A 23,310-nucleotide genomic window follows, 5' to 3' on the forward strand; every position below is an offset into this window, starting at 1 on the left:
AAGTTTAGTTATACCCATCAGAAGTTATGCGCCTGAGAAAATTGGGCTCATTTTAGAAAAAAGGGGAAAGACCCCCTAAAAGTTTTAGAACCTTAATGAAAATCACACCATCATATTCAGTCTATCACAGAACCCTACTGTAGAGGTTTCAAGCACCTATCTATAAAAATGTGGAATTTTGCATTTTTTGCCAGAAGAAAGATCACGGATGCGTGTTTATTTGTTTTTTTCCCAGGGGTGATCGTATCGACCCGGTGGTCCTAGAATATCGTGGGAGGGCTTCTTGGAACGAAAATTAAAAGTTCTAGTGCCCTTTTTAAATGACAAAAAAAATGGAGGGCAACTAAGCCCCTCCTAAGCATATTTTTTCCCAAAGTCACCCGATCAAAATTTTGAGATAGCCATTTTGTTCAACATGGTCGAAAATATGATAACTATTTCTTTTAGGATGACTTGATCCCCCGAAATCCCCAGGGGAAGGGCTGAAAGTTATGAACTTTACCCAATGTTACCATATAGTATTGGTTATTGGGAAGTATACAGACGTTTTCAGGGGGGATTTTTTTCTGGTAGTGGGGGGAGGGGGTGGGTCGGGGGTTATGTGGGAGGATCTTTCCATGAAGGAAGTTTTCATGGGGGAAGGGACATTGTTATAAAGGGGTCGCCGGATTTTCAAGCATTATTTAAAAAAAAAATCAGAAATTAAATAAGAAAAAACAAGTTTTCAACTGAAAGTAAGGAGCAACATTAAAACATAAAACGAACAGAAATTATTACGTATATGATTGGGTTCACCCGCTAGTCAATACCTCGCTCTTTAAGCCAAAAATTTTTTATTACTTTCATAAGAGCTATTTATTCTAATTAACGGCCTTTGTTATTAAGGGGTCATTTTTAAAGAATTGGAACAAAATTCGAACTTTAGCTTAAAGAGCAAGGTATTGACTTGGGGGCGAACACCCTAATATACGTATAAAAATATATGCATATAGAAGTTCGTTACCTAAGTTAATTCGTAAGTTACGTATATTTATTACTAATAAAAATGTTCGTAAATAAAATTAAACAACTTTCGAGAAAGCCATTTAACCAAATAAAAGTAATATAAATATGAAAATTTTGTTGTAATTATTCATGTAAGGTTAGCCAAAATAAACCTGCATTAGTTCAAAAACGTTCAAAAATTAAATAAAAATAACAAGTTTTTTTTTTACTGAAAGTAAGGAACGGCGTTAAAACTTAAAACGAACAGAAATTATTCCGTATATGAAAGGGGCTGTCCCCTCCTCAACGCCTCACTCTTTACGCTAAAGTTTGACTTTCTCACAACTCTATTTTTTTTAAACAATAAAAAACATGAGCGTAAAGGGCAAGGCGTTGAGGAGGGGACAGCCTCTTTCATATACGAAATAAGTTCTGTTCGTTTGAAGTTTTAACGTCGTTCCTTACTTTCAGTTTAAAAAAAAACTTGTTTTTTTTCTCAAATAAAGATTTCCTCCAAAACCTGATGTTCTACTACTAAGAACCGTCTGGTGAGTGTTAAATTAGCCTTTATATATCTAGTAAGTCGAATTTCCAACTTTAGATGAAGCCGTAGATATAAACTATAATTAAGATAAAAATGATCACTATATCCACTTCCATTACCCAAATATACTCAAATAAAGCCAAAGAAAATATTTATTGCAGCAGACTTTAAGGTCATTTGACAGTTCCGTTGGGTGAGTAGAGATCTAAGTTATACTTCTATGGGACATATAGGGACATCTACGGGACGTATACACCTTTTCAAAGAGAGAGAGAATCCTCTCAAATAGCCTTAAACTTCTATGGAATCTATAGGAAAAATGTTTCTATTATAATATGGTCAAACATGTTTTGACAGCATGGTCGTAATTATATAACTTGAGCAGGCATGAAAGCCATATATATATTATGAAGTAGAAATCTGGTCTACATGAATTATGTCAAACTGGTATGGTATAAAGTAGTCAAACATGTTTTTGGGAGTATGCACGAAATTATGTAACTCAACCAGACTGGTTTTTCGAGTCAACATCCGTTTTTTATTCGTCCTTGAAATTCTGTATAAAATGTTCATGCATTACAAATTAATTTTCATTATCTTTTGATATATTCTAGATAATATATCGAATATTATTAACTTTGAAACAATGGATATTTCATTTGTCAATGTGAGTATAGTTTACTGAATTTCTTAATTTATTTCCAAATAAAAATCATTTTACCAGTAAATTCAAATTTCATTAAATATTTAAAACAGGACAGTCAGTTTCACCATAAAATGGCTCTCTAAAAATTGAGTTATGACATAACTAACGAATTAACTTACACAAAGACTGTATATATTTATATGTTTTATCATGTGTATTGAGGAGTTTACCCCTAGTCAATACCTCGCTCTTTACGCTAAAAGCTGTTAGCACTTTCAAAAAAAAGCTTCCTATTCTAATTAAAAAGTCCCTTTTTTTTAGTCAAATTTGATTAAAATATTCAAAACAGGGCAGTCAGTTTCACCAAAAAATGGCTTTCTCGAAATTGAGGTATGACATAACTTACGAATTAACTTACATATCGAACTTCTATATTTATACCTTTTTATCACAGATATTAAGGAGTTTACCTATAGGCAATACATTACTCTTAACGCTAAAGTCTAAATTTTGTTCGAATCACGAACTCTTAAATCACAAAGACCGGTGAATTTGAATAGATACCTCTTTTGGAAGTGCTAAAAAAACTTTAGCGTAAAGGGGTGAGGTACTGACTAGAGGGCGAACCCCTTCATCTACTTAATAATTTCTTTCTCAAAATTGAGTTATGACACAACTTACGAATTAACTTACATAACGAACTTCTATATCTATATGTTTTTATCACGTGTATTAAGGAGTTTACCCCTAGTCAATACCTCACTCTTTAAGCTATAAGCTGTTAGCACTTTAAAAAAAAGCTTTCTATTCTAATTAAAAAGTCCCTGTTTTTTTTCTTCAAATTTCAGTAAATACTCAAAAAATGACAGTCAGTTTCGCCATAAAATGGCTTTCTCAAAATTGAGTTATGGCATAGCTTACAAATTAACTTACATAACGAACTTCTACATTTATATGTTTTTATCACAGAAATTAAGGGGTTTAACCATATTTAATAACTCGCCCTTTACGTTAAAGTCCAAATTTTGTTCGAATCACAAACTCTTAAATCACACAGGCCGGTTAATTAGAACAGGTACCTCTTTTGAAAGTGCTAAGAAAAAACTTTAGCGTAAAGGGGTGAGGTATTGACTAGAGGGCGAACCCCTTCATATACTTAATAATTTTTTGGTTTAGGTTATGTCTAGGAGTTTTCTTTCTTCCTTTTTTCTTCGATTTTAAGTATTTCGCAATTTAGGTATATAAAGTTTTAAAATATTTGCATATAAAGTTTAAAAAAAAAGATATATAATTGTAAAATTTTTGTGTTTGGTACTATGGAATTGAAGACCCAATGCCCTCCATTAATATTCTAAATAAGTAAGAATTGAACTAGCTAATTAAATTGTGTCATTTTTCAACTTTTGGGAGTTTGGTAGTGTCGTATTGAAGGGGGGGGCCTCTCGTAAGCTAAATAGTTTGAAAACTGAAAATGATTTTTATTTTAGAATGCTGTTGATCAGTCATCGCAACAAAAGCGTGCAAAATTGGATGAATCCCAGGACAACATTGAGACAGGATTAATCGAATCATTAAATGCAATCAGGCCAATTGTAATTTACTTCGCTCCACATTCTGAAAGGAAGAAGGAATCTAGCAAGCTGGCTGTGATTTTCTACGTAAGTGGAAATAGATATTCTGAAAATATTTTAATAATTTATTAAATAGATATCTTCTACGTTTGGAGCGAATTATGTTCTTTGGCGATTTAGCTGTAAAAAATATAGGACGCAATATAGTTGAATTAGCATATATATATTTGGTATAATGAGATCCCAAGCAAGAGCCGTCTGGGCGTTGCAACTTTGTAGCCTCGTCAGATTCATCTATGCTGGGATATTTGGATTATTTTGATTTTTATTCTTGTTCTTTTTTTTGTTTAATGGAGTTTTCTACTTTTCTTTGAAAAACTTATTTTGTAGAAAAAGTGTTTTTAATTAATTCTTTATAAACTACGCTTGAAGTGAATAATGCTTTTTGGTGATTGAGCTATAAAAAAATGTAGGACGCAATATAACTGAAATTAGCATATATATTTGGGATAGGGGAGATACAGAAGTCTTCTAGACGTTAAACATTAATCGCCCCTTCCGCTTCATCTATGCTTGAGATATCTAGATTATTTTAATGGAGTTTTCTACTTTTCTTTGAAAAACTTATTTTGTAGAAAAAGTGTTTTCAAATAATTCTTTATAAACGACGTTTGAAGCGCAAGGATGGTTTAATTAGAACAATAAGTAAATTTTTTTTGAATATTCGTCTTCGATATTCAACCGATTTTTAATGTTTAAATTTTTGTGTTAATAATTCTAGTTTGTGTTTCGTTTAACAGAGACAAGTTCCGGGTAATGTTTGAAGAACTTCATAATTTTTGAAACAATCAAAAGAAAAATCTTAGATAACAGTGAAGGCTACTTTAATAATAAAAGTTGTTACAAGAGTCGCCATCGGGGATATTTACCTAAACTTTAATTCTTAAATCGTTTGTAAATTTTAAAGCTTTTCCTTTGAAAAGAAAAATTGTGTCCTGCGTAACTTGTAAAACCACCCTCTATATGTTTCAATTATGAAGAAACAAACATCTCTTAATATCAAAAGCAATCTAATATTCATTAATCAAAATTTTTTTGAGGAATTATGCGTTAACAACCGGAAATACAATCTCCAATTGTTTAGTAAAAACAATTGTTATGATTAGTGAAGCACAAACTGCACTAATTATTTTCATTATTATCTTATTCAGTTAATAATCATAGTTGTTGCAAGAGTCGCCATCGGGGTTCTCATGGCAAATTTTACGGCAGTATTATGTGTAATCACGAGCAAAATCAAAATTTATTACTTTCTTGTTCTTGAAGGGAAAAATAGAAATGGAGGCAGTATGCAAAGGCACTTTAATTCCGGGGGGGGGCACTTCTATTATTGATATGGAAGGAGAAAAAAGTTCTATCTTCTTACAATGATTTATTTAGTCCAGGTTTACTGCTACCAGCACTTCAATCAAATTCATCACCAAGCGACATAATAGTTTCAATCATGAAGAAACAAACATCGCTTACTATCAAAAGCAAGCTGATATTCATTAATCAAAATTTTTGTCAGGAATTATGCGTTAACAACCAGAAATTCAATCTCCATTAATTTAGTAAAAACAATTGTTATGATTAGTGAGGTACAAATTGCACTAATTATTTCCATTATTATCTTATTCAGTTAATGATCATAGTTGTTGCAAGAGTCGCCATCGGGATTCTCATGGTAAATTTTACGGCAGTATTATGTGTAATCACGAGCAAAATCAAAATTTATTACTTTCTTGTTCGTGCAGGGAAAAATCGAAATGGAGGCGTTATGCAAAGGCACTTTAATTCCGGGGGGCACTTTAAATGTTGATACGGAGGGAGAAAAAAGTTCTTCTTATTTCAATGATTTATTTAGTCCAGGTTTACTGCTACCAGCACTACAATCAAATCCATCACCAAGCGACATAATATATTATGCATTTGTTCTGTAAATAATGCTATAAGCAAAAATTCGTAATTTATTATGCATTTGTTTGATAAATAAGAATCCAATTTATTCAAGAAATTATGAAAAAGTTGTAAGTAAGGGTTCCGTTGTAATCAGTAGGCTCATCAAAAGAAACCATAGTGGAGGGTGAGTTTAGGTGAAACTTAAGTCCAAGTATGGATTGAAAATAAACTATTTCTGTAGAATCTGAGCTAATAAGGGTTTTTGATCATAAACTCTAGTGATGTTTTTGAAATCCCCATTCCCCCCAAACTCAAAATTTTCCCAAATTTTGCTTTAGTAGATTTTTTTTGAATATTTTCAATGCACTAAGACATAGAGCGCTACAAACATCAGAATCAACTTTAGAGGGCAAAATATCTGTAAAAGAGGGGTTATTATTTCCTTACTAAATTTTTCTTTTTTTTAAGAAGGAAGTGGATTCATGCAATTACTCTCCCCCTGAAAAGGGACCAAGATGGAACGATACCACATCGATGCAAGCTACCAAAATACACGGTGAAAATATCCTTTTACACATTGACAACGATTCGAGTGAAACAAGAAAACGGTTAAGGACACTTGTAAAAAGACACAAAAAGGACAAACATAGCCTTTTGTATAATGGTAGAGATGTGAGACGCTTTAGTTAATTAAATCACGCAATGAAATACCCTGTGATATCATTATACCCCGTGATATCGTTATGCTAAGCATTCCAAAACACGAAAATGCTTCAGCGACCAAAAAGAAATTTTTTTTAATGTTTATGTACATTATAATGTAGAAATTAAAGGCTATTAAATGTTTCACAAGTTCAAAACGGTTAATAGACGACTCGAATTTCACTTTAAGTAATTGTAACAACAGTAGATTTTCAACGGATAATAAATCTTTATTATTAATCATTAGAGCTTTTTTATTAATCATCTATGTCGTCTTTGTATGTCTCTCTCGCTATGTATGCTTGCGGCCGTATCAAACGTACTCTATGGTTGCTCTTATATTGGAAAAGGCTTTCCCAGTGGTACTCATGGTAGGTTATCGAGACTATCTAGTTTATTACATGTATTAAATCAGTAATGTTTTCCAATTGGAGAGATAAACACCTACACCATATTTTTTTTTAAAGACGTGAAAATGAATTATTCGAAGAAAGTATTTGCACATGATAAATTCAATGTTGCCTTGAATGCTGACAAAGAGATATATTTGAACTATGGAACAAGTAGTAGTGGAGATCTTATTGGGAATGTATGCCTACGTTGTCACGACAGTGAAGAGTTAAATTCCTTTGGAGTAGTCAAGAATTTTCATCACTCAAAAGGTGGATATGTGAAAGTATTATTTCCAGAGAAGTTAGTACTCAAACAGAATGCCATCATAAAAATAATAGTTGATAAAGAGGGGCAACTTCTAGCTAATGGTTGTGGTAACATGTTAGCCGTTGATAGGTCTTATTGCCATCTTTCCGGTGTTAGCAATCGAATGAAATCAGAGAGGAAAAGAAAGGCCTACTGCTGCACCAACATTATAAATCATATCTTGTCAACGAGCCAGAACTATTACCACTGTAAAAATAATGTGATAATAGACAGTGAAATTGCAGGAAAAATAAAAAGAGCATTGGCAGACAATATCACTAATGAATATAATGAAAATTTGATTGGAAAATGAAGCACAAGTGAGCATTATTACTACCATTGATCATATAGTCAATGAATTAAATAATACCAAGGATGAAACATGTATTGAACCAGTATGTGAAATCCCAGTAAAAATTGTATATGACTCAAAATGGATGAATTATTAATATAGTGGTTATTAACTAAGAGAAACGACTAACTCTAGTATCCAGAGAAAACATGATAAATTATTTTATGGAACAGATTCAGAATGTTGAACGTTGTTCAATGATGATAGTAACGTATAATCATGTCTGTAACATATTTTCATGTTAATATTATACATGCTGTTATTTCAATAAAAATATTTACGAATTAATTTTTTTAATTTCTATTATTTTAGGAGACTATAGTTTGTCAAGCGCTTGGACTGTTTATTGAAAAGTCGTAAATTTTTCGTTTTCATTGGAAAAAAATTAGAATTGAACTATAACTTTTTTTCTTTTCTCTGAGAAAATTCAGAAGAGAACTTGAACTTTTCTTCACTTTGCTGTAAAAACTCAGAATTAAAGTGGAACCTTTTCTCTTCTCAGGGAAAACATTCAGAAGAGAACTTTAAATTTCCTATTTTCTTTGGAGAAAATTAGAATTGGACTATAGCATTTTTCTTTTCTTTGACAAAATTCAGAAGAAAACATGAACTTTTCTTCACTTCGCTGTGATAACTCAGAATGAAAGTTGAACTTTTTCTCTTCTCGGGGAAAACATTCAGAATAGAGCTTGAACTTTTCTTCACTTATTTGAGAAAACTCAGAATTAAAGTGGTGCTCCTTATCTTCATGGTGAATATACACGATCAAAGTATAACTTTTTTCTATCTTCTATGAAAAAATTTGGAACAGGACTTAAAATTTTTCATCTCTTTGAGAAAAATTGAAACTGAATTTAAGAAAATTTAGAATTAAAGTGAAACTTTTTATCTTCATGGAAAATATACACAGTCATAGTATGACTTTTCCTATCTTCTATGGAAAAATTTAGAACAGAACTTTAAATTTTTTCTAAGTCTTCGAGAAATTAAGAACTGCAGTGGAAGCCCTTTTCATTTTCTTTGGTAAATTTCAGAATTGAGCTATCTTTTTCTCTTCTTTAAGAAAATTCAGAAGAGAACTTGAAAATTTTGCACTTCTTCGAGAAAACTCAGAATTAAAGTGGAGCTGCTTATCTTCATGGCAAATATTCACGATCAAAGTAAAACTTTTTTTCTATTTTCTATGACAAATTTTGAAAAGAACTTTAAATTTTTCTTTTATATTGAGAAAAATCGGAACTAAATTTAGGAAAATTCAGAATCAAAGTGAAACTTTTTATCTTTATGGAAAATATTCACCATCATAGTATGACTTTTCCTATCTTATATGGAAAAATTTAGAACAGAACTGTAAATTTTTTTTATGTCTTTGAGAAATTAAGAGCTGAAGTGGAAGCTTTTTTTCATTTTCATTGGTGTAATTCAGAATTGAGCTAACTTTTTCTCTTCTTTAAGAAAACTCAGAAGAGAACTTGAACATTTTGCACTTCTTCGAGAAAACTCAGAATTAAAGTTGAGCTCTTTATCTTCATGGCGAATATTCACGAACAAAGTAAAACTTTTTTCTATTTTCTATGAAAAATTTTGAAAAGAACTTTAAATTTTTCATCTCTTTGAGAAAAATTGGAATTGAAGTGGAACCTTTTTATTTTCTCAGGAAAAAATCAGAATTGATGTGTAACATATTTCTGTTTCATTGCGAAAATTTGGTGTTGGGATATACAAGAAGTTGAAAAGTATTGTATAATTTCTCCGGCATGCTGGATATGAAAATGTAATTTCAGAGGAATTCGTTAACCATTTAGGGTTAACTTACCTTTTTAGGGATGACCATTTAGGGTTCTCCTACATGCTGAATCTGAAAGTGTGTTTCCTGGCATGCTGGATCTGAAAGTGTATTTTCTTCTCATGATTTGATGGAAGATTTATCATCCGTTGAAAATCTACTATTGTCACAATTACTTAAAGTGAAATTCGAGTCGCCTATTAACCGTTTTGAACTTGTGAAACATTTTATAGCCTTTAATTTCTAAATTATAATGTACAGAAACATTAAAAAAAATCTCTTTGGTCGCTGAAGCATTTTCGTGTTTTGGAATGCTTAGCATAACGATATCACAGGGTATTTCATTGCTTGATTTACTTGACTAAAGCGTCTTACGTCTCTACCATTATACAGAAGGCTATTTTTGTCCTTTTTCTGTGTTTTTACAAGTGTCCTTAACCGTTTTCTTGTTTCACTCGAATCGTTGTGAATGTGTAAAAGGATATTTTCACCGTTTATTTTGGTAGCTTGCATCGTTGTGGTATCGTTCCATCTTGGTCCCTTTTCAGGGGTAGAGTAATTGCATGAATCCACTTCCTCCTTAAAAAAAGAAGAAAAATTTAGTAAGGAAATAATAACCCCTCTTTTACAGATAAATTGCCCTCTAAAGTTGTTTCTGATGTTTGTAGTGCTCTATGTCTTAGTGCATTAGAAATATTCAAAAAAATCTTCTAAAGTAAAATTTGGGAAAACTTTGAGTTTGGGGGGGGGAATGGGAATTTCAAAAACATCACTAGAGTTTATGATCAAAAACCCTTATTAGCTCAGATTCTTAAACCCTTATTAGCTCAGTTTATTTTTCGATCCATACCTGGACTTAAGTTTCACCTAAACTCGCCCTCCACTATGGTTTCTTTTGATGAGCCTATTGATTACAACTGAACCCTTACTTACAATTTTTTCATAATTTCTTGAATGAATTTGATTCTTGTTTATCAAACAAATGCATAATAAATTACGAATTTTTGCTTATAGCCCTATTTACAGAACAAATGCATAATATATTATGTCGCTTGGTGATGGATTTGATTGAAGTGCTGGTAGCAGTAAACCTGGACTAAATAAATCATTGTAAGAAGAAAAACTTTTTTCTCCTTCCATATCAACAATTAACGGGCCCCCCCCCCCGGAATTAAAGTGCCTTTGCATAATGCCTCCATTTCTATTTTTCCCTGCACGAACAAGAAAGTAATAAATTTTGATTTTGCTCGTGATTACACCTAATACTGCCGTAAAATTTGCCATGAGAACTCCGATGGCGACTCTTGCAACAACTATGATTATTAACTGAATAAGTTAATAATGAAAATAATTAGTGCAATTTTTGCTTCACTAATCATAACAATTTTTTTTACTAAATTAATGGAGATTGAATTTCTGGCTGTTAACTCATAATTCCTGACAAAAATTTTTACTAATGAATATCAGCTTGCTTTTGATAGTAAGCGATGCTCGTTTCTTCATGATTGAAACTATTATGTCGCTTGGTGATGGATTTGATTGAAGTGCTGGTAGCAGTAAACCTGGACTAAATAAATCATTATAAGAAGAAGAACTTTTTTCTCCTTCCATATCAATAATTAATGGGCGCCCCTCCCCAGAATTAAAGTGCCTTTGCACAACGCCTCCATTTCGATTTTTCCCTGCACGAACAATAAAGTAATAAATTTTGATTTTGCTCGTGATTACACCTAATACTGCCGTAAAATTTGCCATGAGAATCACGATGGTGACTCTTGCAACAACTATGATTATTAACTGAATAAGATAATAATGAAAATAATTAGTGCAATTTATGCTTCACTAATCATAACAATTGTTTTTACTAAATTAATGGAGATTGAATTTCTGGCTGTTAACGCATAATTCCTGAAAAAAATTTTGATTAATGAATATTAGCTTGCTTTTGATAGTAAGAGATGTTTGTTTCTTCATAATTGAAACCTACTGAGGGTGGTTTTACCAATTCCACAGGACACAATTTTTCTTTTCAAAGGAAAAGCTTTAAAAATTTACAATCAATTCAAGAATTAAAGCTTAGGTAAATACCCCCGATGGCGACTCTTGTAACAACTTTTATTATTAAAGTAGCCTTCACCGTTATCTAAGATGTTTCATTTGATTGTTTCAAATATTATGAAGTTCTTCAAACATTACCCGGAATTTTTCTGTGTTAAACAAAGCACACTCTAGAATTATTAACACAAAAATTTAAACATTAAAAATCGGTTGAATATCGAAGACGAATATTCAAAAAAAAGTTACTTATTGTTCTAATTGAACCATCCTTGTGTTTCAAACGTCGTTTATAAAGAATTAATTAAAAACACTTTTTCTACAAAACAAGTTTTTCAAAGAAAATTAGAAAACTCCATTAAAATAATCTAGATATCTCAAGCATAGATGAAGCTGACGGGCCTATAAATTTGTAACATCCAGAAGACTCCTGCATCTCCCCTATCCCAAATATACATGCTAATTTCAGTTATATTGCGTCCTATATTTTTTTACAACTCAATCGCCAAAAAGCATTATTCAATTCAAGCGTAGTTTATAAAGAATTAATTAAAAACACCTTTTCTACAAAATAAGTTTTTCAAAGAAAAGTAGAAAACTCCATTAAACAAAAAAAAAGAACAAGAATAAAAATCAAAATAATCCAGATATCTCAAGCATAGATGAAGCTGACGAGGCTATAAATTTGTAACACCCAGAAGGCTCTTACATCTCATTATCCCAAATATATATGCTAATTCAGCTATATTGCGTCCTATATTTTTTACAGCTCAATCGTCAAAGAGCATAATTAGCTTCAAGCGTAGAAGATATCTATTTAATAAATTATTAAAATATTTTCAGAATATCTATTTCCACTTACGTAAAAAATCACAGCCAGCTCGCCAGATTCCTTCTTCCCTTCGGAATGTGGTGCGAAGCAAATTACACTTGTCTTTAGTGCATTGAATGACTCGACTAACCCCGTCTCAATTTTGTCCTGGGATTAATCCAACTTTGAACGCTTTGGTGCAATTACTGATCAAGATAATTCTAAAAAAAAAAAATAATTTTAAGCTTTGAAAATATTTATCATACGAGAGGGCACCCCCCTACAATACCGCCGAACCAAAGTCACAAAAGTTGAAAGAATGACACAATTTAATTAGCTCGTTCAATTCTTACTTATTCAGAATATTAATGGAGGGCATTGGGCCTTTCAATTCCATAGTACCAAACACAAAAAGTTGACAATTATAGATCTTTTTTTTCAATTTTATATGCAGAGCTTTTAAAACTTACATATCTAGATTGCGAAATACTTAAAATCACAGAAAAAAGGAAGAAAGAAGACTCCTAGACATATCCTAAACCAAAAAATTATTAAGTATATGAAGGGGTTCGCCCTCTAGTCAATACCTCACCCTTTTACGCTAAAGTTTTTTTAGCACTTTCAAAAGAGGTATCTATTCTAATTAACCGGCCTTTGTGATTAAAGAGTTCGTGATTCGAACAAAATTCGAACTTTAGCGTAAAGAGCGAGGTATTGACTAGGGGTAAACTCCTTAATACACGTGATAAAAACATATAAATATAGAAGTTTGGTTATGTAAGTTAATTCGTAAGTCATGTCATAACTCAATTTTGAGAAAGCCATTTTATGGCGAAACTGACTGCCATGTTTTTAGTATTTTACTTAAATTTGAAGAAAAAAAAACAGTGACTTTTTTAATTAGAATAAGAAGCTTTTTTTGAAAATTCTAACATATTTTAGCGTAAAGAACGAAGTATTAACTAGAGGCAAACTCCTTAATACACATGATAAAAACATATAAATATAGAAGTTCGTTGTGTAAGTTAATTCGTAAGTTATGTCATAACTCAATTTTGAGAAAGAAATTATTAAGTATATGAAGGGGTTCGCCCTCTAGTCAATACCTCACCCCTTTACGCTAAAGTTTTTTTTAGCACTTTCAAAAGAGGTATCTATTCTAATTAACTGGCCTTTGTGATTCAAGAGTTCGTGATTCGAACAAAATTCGAAATTTAGCGTATAGAGCGAGGTATTGACTAGGGGTAACCTCCTTAATTCCTGTGATAAAAGGATATAAATATAGAAGTTTCGATATGTAAGTTAATTTGTAAGCTATATCATACCTCAATTTCGAGAAAGACATTTTTGATCGAAACTGACAGCCCTGTTTTGAATATTTTACTGAAATTTTACGACAAAAAACAGTGACTTTTTATTTATCCTGGTTTGCTTTTTTGAAAGTTTTTAATGCTTTATAGTTAATAAATAGTTGTGGCAAAGGTACAAAATAATTAATAAACATTATAAGATCAAATAAATATATAAATTAGTTGTGTCATTTAATTATTTATTTATTTAATATCTCAATTTGGAGAAAGCTATTTTATGGTGAAACTGAATGTCCGGTTTTAAATGTTTACTCAAATTTGAATTTACTGGTAAAATGATTTTTATTTGGAAATAAATTAAGAAATTCAGTAAACTATACTCACATTGACAAATGAAATATCCATTGTTTCAAAGTTAATAATATTCGATATATTATCTAGAATATATCAAAAGATAATGAAAATTAAATTGTAATGCATGAACATTTTATACAGAATTTCAAGGACGAATAAAAAACGGATGTTGACTCGAAAAACCAGTCTGGTTGAGTTACATAATGTCGTGCATACTCCCAAAAACATGTTTGACTACTTTATACCCTACCAGTTTGGCATAATTCATGTAGACCAGATTTCTACTTCATAATATATATATGGCTTTCATGCCTGCTCAAGTTATATAATTACGACCATGCTCTCAAAACATGTTTGACCATATTATAATAGAAATGTTTTTCCTATAGCTTCCATAGAAGTTTAAGGCTATGTGAGAGGAAACTCACTCTCTTTGAAAAGGTGTATACGTCCCTTAGAAATGTTTACCTATATGTCCCATAGAATTATAACTTAGATCTCTACTTGGGTGATTTAAGTATTCAAAGAAAAATGCAAATAGTTCATCTACAGTACACTGGTCTGCAAAGCTGACCTTTTTTCACAGAACCAGATTACAATGAAGATAATATCTGGAAAAGTTTACGAAAAGTATCACTTTTTTTAACAAGTTTTGCCGAGCCAGGCACATCAGAAGTACTGGGTACGCTGATTGCCAATGGCCCGGTTTATTCTCTAGGTTACATGTACCTGTTATGTATCTAACTTATATGTGTCTGTCTTTAAGTGACTTCTTTCATCAGGTACTGGTTGTCTAGTCGTCCTATATTTGTAGTGTCCCCAAATCTTAAAAAATGTTGTAACGTTTCAACAGAAGCAAATATGATTTTTTTTTTCCTCGTTTTCAAGCTTGGGATATTTACATTCAGAAATTAACTGAAAGTTTAAAATTCACTTTTTCTTCTAAAATACTCGCATGTCTCTACATAGGATGTGGGTACAAACAAGAGATCCACAATCTGAGCAGAGAATGATTACTGACTCTACTATTTTAAATTAAGTTTTTAGTTCATTTAAAAAAAACAAAAAAAATGAAGAAACTCACAAATTCAAAGATATTTGAAGATTGCGACCTCTTCAATTTAAACCTTTTGATCTTCTGAGATATCCTTTTGTCGCATTTCAACAGTTCCTCTTCCGTCCGCCATTCAGAATGAAGATAGGACAAATCCTTATATTTCACAAAGAACTCTTCTACCTCGACTGTTTTCGCTGGCCTTTTCTCTTTTACCTCATCCTGTGTAACGTCCTCTTCCGTTTTTTCTTTACTCTTCTCTGGCTCCTCCTCTTCTATCTCTAGTATTCCCATGCGACAATTCAGTATATAATGGACAATCATGGAGTCATCATCCTTATTTTTCAGCTAATAGGCAGGAGAAGTTATTTTAAAATATACAACAAATAAATTTTCAAACGGGGATAAATCCATTTAGTTAGACAGTGAAAAAAAACAGGTACAAACGTCCAGATATTCGATCACACATACAGCGACCATCATTGGTAAAATTACTAAATAAAATACACTTGAAACTAGCATATTTAAACGCAACAAAACAAATAACTTTTTTGGTCATTCACAAAATAATGAACTTCTGGATTATTCGCTAGATTATCAGAAAGAGTTCATTAAAAGTCTTGAAGTAAATTTCCTTATTTAATCTTGCCCAAAAGTAAAATAAATTTCCAGTGAAGGTGATTAAGCCTGTATTGAAATTTGTTTTACTTTTGAGCAAGATTAAAGAAGGAAATTTACATCAAGACTTTGAACTTTGTCATTGAACTTTCTCTGAAAATAATCTAGTGAATAATCCAGAAGTTCATTATTTTGTGAATGGCCCGAAAAGTTATTTTGTTTTGTTGTGTATAAATATGCTAGTTTCAACTAAATTTTTCGCTGTATAAAAGTCCAGATCAATTATCTGGAGTTTTGTATTTTTTCACTGTCTAAATAAATGCATTTACCTCTATTTGAAAATTTATTTGTTCGTAATAGAACGGCAGTGTAGTCTAAGAAAAGAATACCTAATTCAAGGTGTTACGTCGAAAATACGTCGTTTGAAACGTAGCATTTATAATACAACTACAAATTATTCAGTAGAGCCTACGGCCCAGTGACTAAAAATTTGAAAACACCCTTTGAGAAAAAAACTGTCTAATGAGAAAAAAAAATCATTTAAGGGAATGACAACTTTTATATAAGTTTATTTTAATAGTAGAATTTATTGCGGAGACCAATTTTGGAGAATTGTGAAAAATCTCCTTCCAGAAAGTATCTCTACTACTACATAGTATTGCTGAGCACAATTGAAAACTTCTCATTGATAAATATATGACGCAATATATTGAAGTATTGTGTCACTCTAGAAATCTTAAAAAAATGCTGAGGAGGGAAACTTTTCATTGACATTTGACGCGGAACATTAGCATATAATGTGCATGACAAGGGAAAGTGTCGGCGGGATTACAGTTCGTGCTAACGAATTGTAAGTAAGGAGCGACCAGGCTCAATGGTAACCAAAACTGTAGAAAACGGAATTTTGATACCAATAGTTACATCAAAAGAATAAGATTTTAATGCTGATTTCAAATATATAAGTTTCATCAAGTTTAGTCCTACCTATCAAAAGTTGCACGCCTGACAAAATTGGGCTGATTTTCGAAAAAAGGGGGAAAGACCCCCTAAAATTTATAGAACCTTAATGAAAATCACACCATCATATTCAGCGTATCAGAGAACCCTGCTGCGGAGGTTTCAAGCTGCTATCTACACAAATGTGGAATTTTGCAATTTTTGCCAGAAGAAAGATCACGGATGCGTGTTTATTTATTTGTTTGTTTGTTTGTTTTTTTCATTGGTGATCGTATCAACCCAGTGGTCCTAGAATATCATGGGAGGGCTCATTCGAACGGAAATTAAAAGTTAGAAAAGAGAACCCTGCTGCGGAGGTTTCAAGCTGCTATCTACACAAATGTGGAATTTTGCATTTTTTGCCAGAAGAAAGATCACGGATGCGTGTTTATTTATTTGTTTGTTTGTTTTTTTTTCCAGTGGTGATCGTATCGACCCAGTGGTCCTAGAATATCGTGGGAGGGCTCATTCGAACGGAAATTAAAAGTTCTAGTGTCCTTTTTAAGTGACCAAAAAAAATGGAGGTTAACTAGGCCCCCTCCCACCGCTCATTTTTCTCCCACAGTCACCCAATCAAAATTTTGAGATAGCAATTTTGTTCAGCATGGTTGAAAATATGATAACTATGTCTTTTAGGATGACTTAATCCCCCGAAGTCCCCGGGGGGAGGGCTGAAAGTTATGAATTTACCTAATATTAACATGTAATAATGGTTATTGGGAAGTATACAGACGTTTTCAGAAGGGATTTTTTTGGTAGTTGGGGGAATGGGTCGGAGGTTATTTGAGAGGATCTTACCATGAAGGAAGTTCTTATGGGAGAAGGGATATTGCTATGAAGGGGGCGCCGGATTTCCCAGCATTATTTAAATAAAGATCAGAAATTATATATAAAAAAACAAGTTTTTTCACTGAAAGTAAGGAGCAACATCAAAACTTAAAACGACAGAAAACATTACGTATATGATTGGGTTCATCCCCTAGTCAATACCTCGCTTTTTAAGCCAAAGATTATTTAGTACTTTCATAAGAGCTATTTATTCTAATTAACGGCATTTGTGATTAAGGGGTCATTTTCAAAGAATTGGAACAAAATTCGAACTTTAGCTTAAAGCAGGGGCGCCATTTGGGGGGAGCAGGGGTGGGCCATTGCCCACCCTAATTTTTCTGGGGGCCCAAGCTTCCTACCAAAAAGGCTTTTTTTTTCTTTTACAAAATATACAGGAACAAAATTACAATTAGCAATTAGTCAAAATTTTTAAACTGCTACATTTATATGTAGATTAACTTAGATAATAGTGAGATTAATAGTGCAACTGGGTCGTGCAAGGGTTGAAGTGACAGATCAGTTTCTGATTTTATTGATTCAACATCTTTCTTATGTGCTATCATTAGCAGTATTTCCACTTCTACTTATTTTGGCAGTAGAATACTTATTTTTGGACTTTTCTACTTCCAAATATTAAATCTACTTATATACTTACTTTCTTCTTATTTTTGGGGGCTTAAGTTTTTGTGCCGGCCAAGTATTTTGGTTTTGATTCCGTTGAATTGTAATCCTATAATGTCTTATAGAACTAAAGGGTGCAATTGTTTTTAGAAGCGGCATCTTTGTCGGGAGGGGAAACTTTGTCGGGAGCGGAATCTTTGTCGGGAGCGGCAAAAAGGAAATTCGGGAAATTATAAAGATCAGTTTAAATGAATGAATTTGTTTAAAACCGTAAGACCATCCATATATAACCCATGTATTATTCGCCCAGTTTGCCAGTTTACTATCTAATATCAGCAGCTGAAGAGCCATTGAGAATTCATGAGTTTGCAAGGAGCTCAAAAGCGTAAATTGGCAGCATTGAAGAAGGATAAAGAAGCAGAAAAGCAATTTTCTCTGAACAGATGGATTAAGAAGCAAAAGCCAAGTGAACCGGCTCGGCAAGTAAGTAACCTACAGTATTTGTGTTTTATTAAGTCGTTTCTTTTTTTCGTGATCTGGTGGACCAAATTTACTATTCTGAACCGGGCTGGGTAGTTTATATGGTGTTAAGGGGATGCGGTACCTTAAATGTTCACCCTATCTCGCCAATTATAGACTTTTTTTTAGTTTGTCTGGCCAAATTATTTAGAATTGATTGAGCAGTCTTGCCCTGGCTTGTGGAGCTTGGATAAGAGATTCAAATAATCGACAAAAACTAAAAGCCGACTCCTACTTTCCCGGAAATCTTTGAAAAACCATATAACTTCTCGCGGTTGGTCCCGGAGATAGAGATGTTCAGTTTTAATGAAACATATATAATCGGAAAGCCTATTTTTTCTATTAATCGGAGTAAATTTTCTTCTTAAAGTTCAGGAAAGGACAGTCCCTCAAAATGTTCCAGCATACCTGCTAGGAAAACGCCGAAAATCACCTCAAAGGAATTATCAGTTGACCAGCTTGGTCCCTTTGGGAACTCCCTATGACGCTAAAAAAAAGCGAATTGTTTTTTACTGTTGTAAAAAAGTTAATTCAGAAGTTAAGTAGCCTCTTTTACTTCCTAGTTTTCTTCCTAGATCTTTCCTTTTTTTCTGTCATTTAATTCTTCTTTAATAAAAGAAAAATTATAGCCCCTCAACCAATGCAGTATAGTTATCTTTAAAATTAACTAGCCTTTTACAGAAAATAATCAATACAAAATAATACTGAATATGCAGTAGACCTGGTTTCCAATAAATTAATTAAAAAAAGCAAGTTTTTTAAACTGAAAGTAAGGAGCGACATTAAAACTTAAAACGAACAGAAATTATTCCGTATATGAAAGGGGCTGTCCCCTCCTCAACGCTTCGCTCTTTCCGCTAAAGTTTTTTATTGTTTTAAAAAATAAAGTTGTGAGACAGAGTCAAACTTTAGCGTAAAGAGCGAGGCGTTGAGGAGGGACAGCCCCTTTCATACACGGAATAATTTCTGTTCGTTTTAAGTTTTAATATCGCTCCTTACTTTCAGTTTAAAAAACTAATTTTTTTTATTTAATATCTGATCGTTTTTTAGTTAATGCAGCTTTTATTTTGGCTCACCGTCATTGAATGAGTAAACAAAATTTGCATAAAAATTTACTTTTCTTTTGCTAAATTGATGTCTTTAAATTTGGTTATGACGTAATTTACAAATTAACTTACGTAACTAACTTCAATATTCGTATATTTTTCTTCTGGCAAAAAATACAAAGTTGCAGATTCTTGCAGATATGAGCTTGAAACCTATGTAATAGGGTTTTCTGATACGCTGAACCTGACGGTGTGATTTTCATTAAAATTCTTTCACTTGTAGGGGATGTTTCCCCCCTCTCTAAAAGATCGGGTAAATTTTCTCAGGATCGTAGCCTTTGATGAATAATACTAAACTTAATAAAATTTATATATTTAGAATCATCATTATAAACCCATTCTTTTGATACATTTATTGACATCAAAATTCCGTTTTTAAAAGTTTCGATCACTATTGAGCCGTATAACTTGTTTTTTTATTACGTATATGTTATTACGTATATGAGGCGGCTCCCTCCTTAGTCAATACCACGCTTTTTACGTTAAAAGTTAAAACAAAATTTAATTCACAAACCTCTGAATCACAAAGAACGTTGAATTAGAATAGATAGCTCTTTTGAAACCACTAAAAAAAACTGTAGCGTAAAGAGCGAGGTATTGACTTGTGGGAGAACCCCCTCATATAAGTTATAATTTCTGTTCGTTTTAAGTTTTAATGTTGCTCCTTACTTTCCAGTTGAAAAAACTTGTTTTTTTTGTACTTAATTTCTGATCGTTTTTTAAATAATGCTTGGAAATCCGGCACCCCCTTCATAGAAATGTCCCTTCCCCCAAATAAACATCCTCCACGGAGAGATTCTCCCGAGTAACCCCCTCCTCCATCCCCCCCTCCAGAAAAAAATCCGTCTTGAAAATGTCTGTATACTTCCCAATAACCAATAAATAATGCTGGCAAGTCCGGCACCCCCTTCATGGCAATTTCCCTTCCCCCATGAAAACTTCCTTCAGGGACAGATCCACCAACAAAACCCCCAACCCCCCCCCCCACCCCCCACTACCAGAAAAAAATCCTCCCGAAAACTTCTGTATACTTCCCAATAACTAATACTATATGTCAACATTGGGTAAAGTTCATAACTTTTAGCCCTCCCCCTAGGGACATCGGGGGATTAAGTCACCCTAAAAGACATAGTTATCATATTTTCGACCATGCTGAACAAAATGGCTATCTCAAAATTTTGATCGGGTGACTTTGGGAAAAATAGCGTGGGAGGGGGCCTAGTTACTCTCCATTTTTTGGTCAATTAAAAAGGGCACTAGAACTTTTAATTTCCGTTCCATGAGCCCTCCCAAGATATTCTAGGACCACTGGGTCGATACAATCACCCCTGGAAAAAAATAAAAAAATAAATAAACACGCATCCGTGATCTTTCTTCTGGCAAAAAAAATGCAAAATTCCACATTTTTGTAGATAGGAGCTTGAAACCTCTACAGTAGGGTTCTCTGAGACGATGAATATGATGGTGTGATTTTCATTAAGGTTCTATAACATTTAAGGGCCCTTTCCCCCTTTTTTTGAAAATCAGCCAAATTTTCTCAGGCGCTTAACTTTTGATGGGTAAAACTAAACTTGATGAAAGTTATATATTTGAAATCAGCATTGAAATATGATTCTTTTGATGTATCTATAGGTATCAAAAACCCGTTTTCTAGAGTTTCGGTTACCAATGAGCCGGGTCGCTCCTTACTTAGAGTTCGTTACAACGAACTGTTTGATTAAGATTAACTCTATGTTGTTTTGTTTTGTTCTTTTTTTCTTCTGCAAAGTACTGTTATTTTTATGGATAACACGTTTTTTTTCTTTTCTTTCTTTTTTTTATTGATGGAACCACACAGTTTGGCAGTGTTTATTCGATTTTTAGTTTGGCAGTGCTTATTCGGCATTGTAGCATTCGATATGCTACAATGTTGACTGGTGACATGAAGCTGCATTTGATTTGCTGTAGTCAGGCTTCACTTTTCGCCATTTGGTCCAAAATTATAAACCTGTTTGGCGGTCACATTATCAGTATTTCTTCAGGCTAAATGGGAGAACGTGGCAGAAAAAATACAATTAAGCATAAAACGGAGAAGGACGTAATTGAAACTACAGCAAATCGAACGCGCGTTTAGCTTATTTGCAATCTATCATGACATCCGAATCATTCATTCAAGGACTACTGTAAAGGCTTTTTGCCATTTGGATTGCTATTGTAATAAGCCCAAAGCATTTATTATTGTCTTTACGGGTAGATAAGGATCAACGCGTGTATAGTCATCCGAAAAACACCCTCTTTGGCTTTGCTGAAATTTCCTGTTTTATTTTTCCGAAGTTCGATATACTTTAGTAAACTGTCACACCATGGAGGAGTTCTAGCACTATTTTTCCCGAACTGCTGTGCCTAAAACGGAAACTGCTACGCAGTTTGGACTTAACATACTAAAAAAAAAAGCAACTGTTTAAATGTTGAAAATGAGTTCAATAGTGCTTCAAAGTACAAGAGTAGCTTTTAACCTTTGGGTATATCTTTCAGGTGCCTGACCCATTACCCGAACAATCCATTGCCGTCGCTTTGGGTCCTTCAAAGGACGTGGTGGTCGGTCAGACCGAGCTAGTAGAAAACGAGACGACTCAAAGAGACACTGCGCCTGTCACTGCTCAAGAGGCACAATCTGGACGAGATACGACTCGAGATGAAGAGCACCATCGTTCAAGTGGTCCTACTGATATTTCTTCATCCTCCCAAGACCATCCATGTCAACCACAGCTGCTACGGTACCCTGCACAGGTTTCAGGAAACGGCAAGCTAAGACGGTCATTTAATATTTCGTATTATGGAAAGCATCCTTGGCTTGAGTACTCAGTTAAGCAAAATTCGGTTTTCTGTTTCTGTTGCAGACACTTTGGCGGCACGTCAACCCTTCGCAGAAAAACATACGGGGCGAGGCCTTTCATCGAGATTGGTGTTAGAAGATGGAAGGACATCTCAAGCGTTCTAGAAGAGCATGCAAAAAGTGACCGCCACAGGGACAGTGCAGTTTTGTGGACGAAGTTCAAATCTATACAAGCCAAGGAGATGCAACCCGACGCATCTGTTTTGTAAACGGACAGGAATCAGGAGATGAATGAAAATAGAGAACACGTAAAGGCTTTACTGAAAGTAACAGCCCTACTGGAGCGACTGGGTACAGCCTTTCGTAGCCACGATGAGACTGAATCTTCGGCAAACAAAGGAAATTTCGTAGAAACATGCAATGTTCTCGCCGAATATTCCCCCTCGCTTTTCAATAAGCTACAAAGACGATACAGCCACTATACGTCCCACGAATACCAGAACGATCTAATTTCAGTTATCGGATCTAGACTTCGGTCTACAATAGTGCAAGAAGTTAAGCGTGCCAAATACTTTGCTGTTCTTGCCGACGAGACAAAAGATAATTCGAAAAAAGAACAGCTCGCCATTCCTCTGAGGTACTTCGACGAGGGAAAAGTACGAGAAAGACCAATAGGATGCTACCATAGGAAAAGCCTGGATGCTAAGAGTTTAGCCAGCTTCATTTACGACACAGTGGCGAAACTTGGTCTTGACTGGAACTATTGTGTTGATCAGTGCTACGACGAAGCAAGCGTGATGAGCGGGCCCTTCTCTGGTGTTCAAGCGCGACAGAGAGCAAAAGCGTCACAAGCAATATACATTCATTGCCATACGCATAGACTAAATTTGGTCCTTGCAAACTGCTTTGAAGGTGTTGGGACTGTTGGCTCATTTTTTTCGTTAGTCCAAAATCTGTACATTCAACTCTCACTAGAACTCGGCACTAGAACTCTCAAT

At 33.5% G+C, this 23,310-nt stretch overlaps 1 protein-coding gene across 3 annotated transcripts in view; it reads right to left on the reverse strand.

The window, feature by feature from the left end:
- Nucleotides 1-23,310, reverse strand: part of LOC148947096 (ATP-dependent chromatin remodeler CHD9-like) — a 47,223-nt gene that overhangs the window by 12,512 nt on the left and 11,401 nt on the right. The window contains exon 2 of one of the 3 annotated variants that reach the window (XM_089097260.1): nt 14,840-15,157. In XM_089097260.1, coding sequence (XP_088953386.1) covers nt 14,840-15,133 — 294 coding nt within the window. In that variant the 5' untranslated portion in view covers nt 15,134-15,157. Of the gene's footprint in view, nt 1-14,839; nt 15,163-23,310 lie in introns of those variants that run through there. The other 2 variants (XM_089097259.1, XM_089097261.1) reach the window with 2 other exon arrangements.

Source organism: Artemia sp. Qi Xiang Cuo, chromosome 11 (assembly GCF_049724085.1).
Source record: "Artemia sp. Qi Xiang Cuo chromosome 11, ASM4972408v1, whole genome shotgun sequence".
In the NCBI taxonomy this organism is placed as follows: Eukaryota; Metazoa; Arthropoda; class Branchiopoda; order Anostraca; family Artemiidae; genus Artemia; species Artemia sp. Qi Xiang Cuo.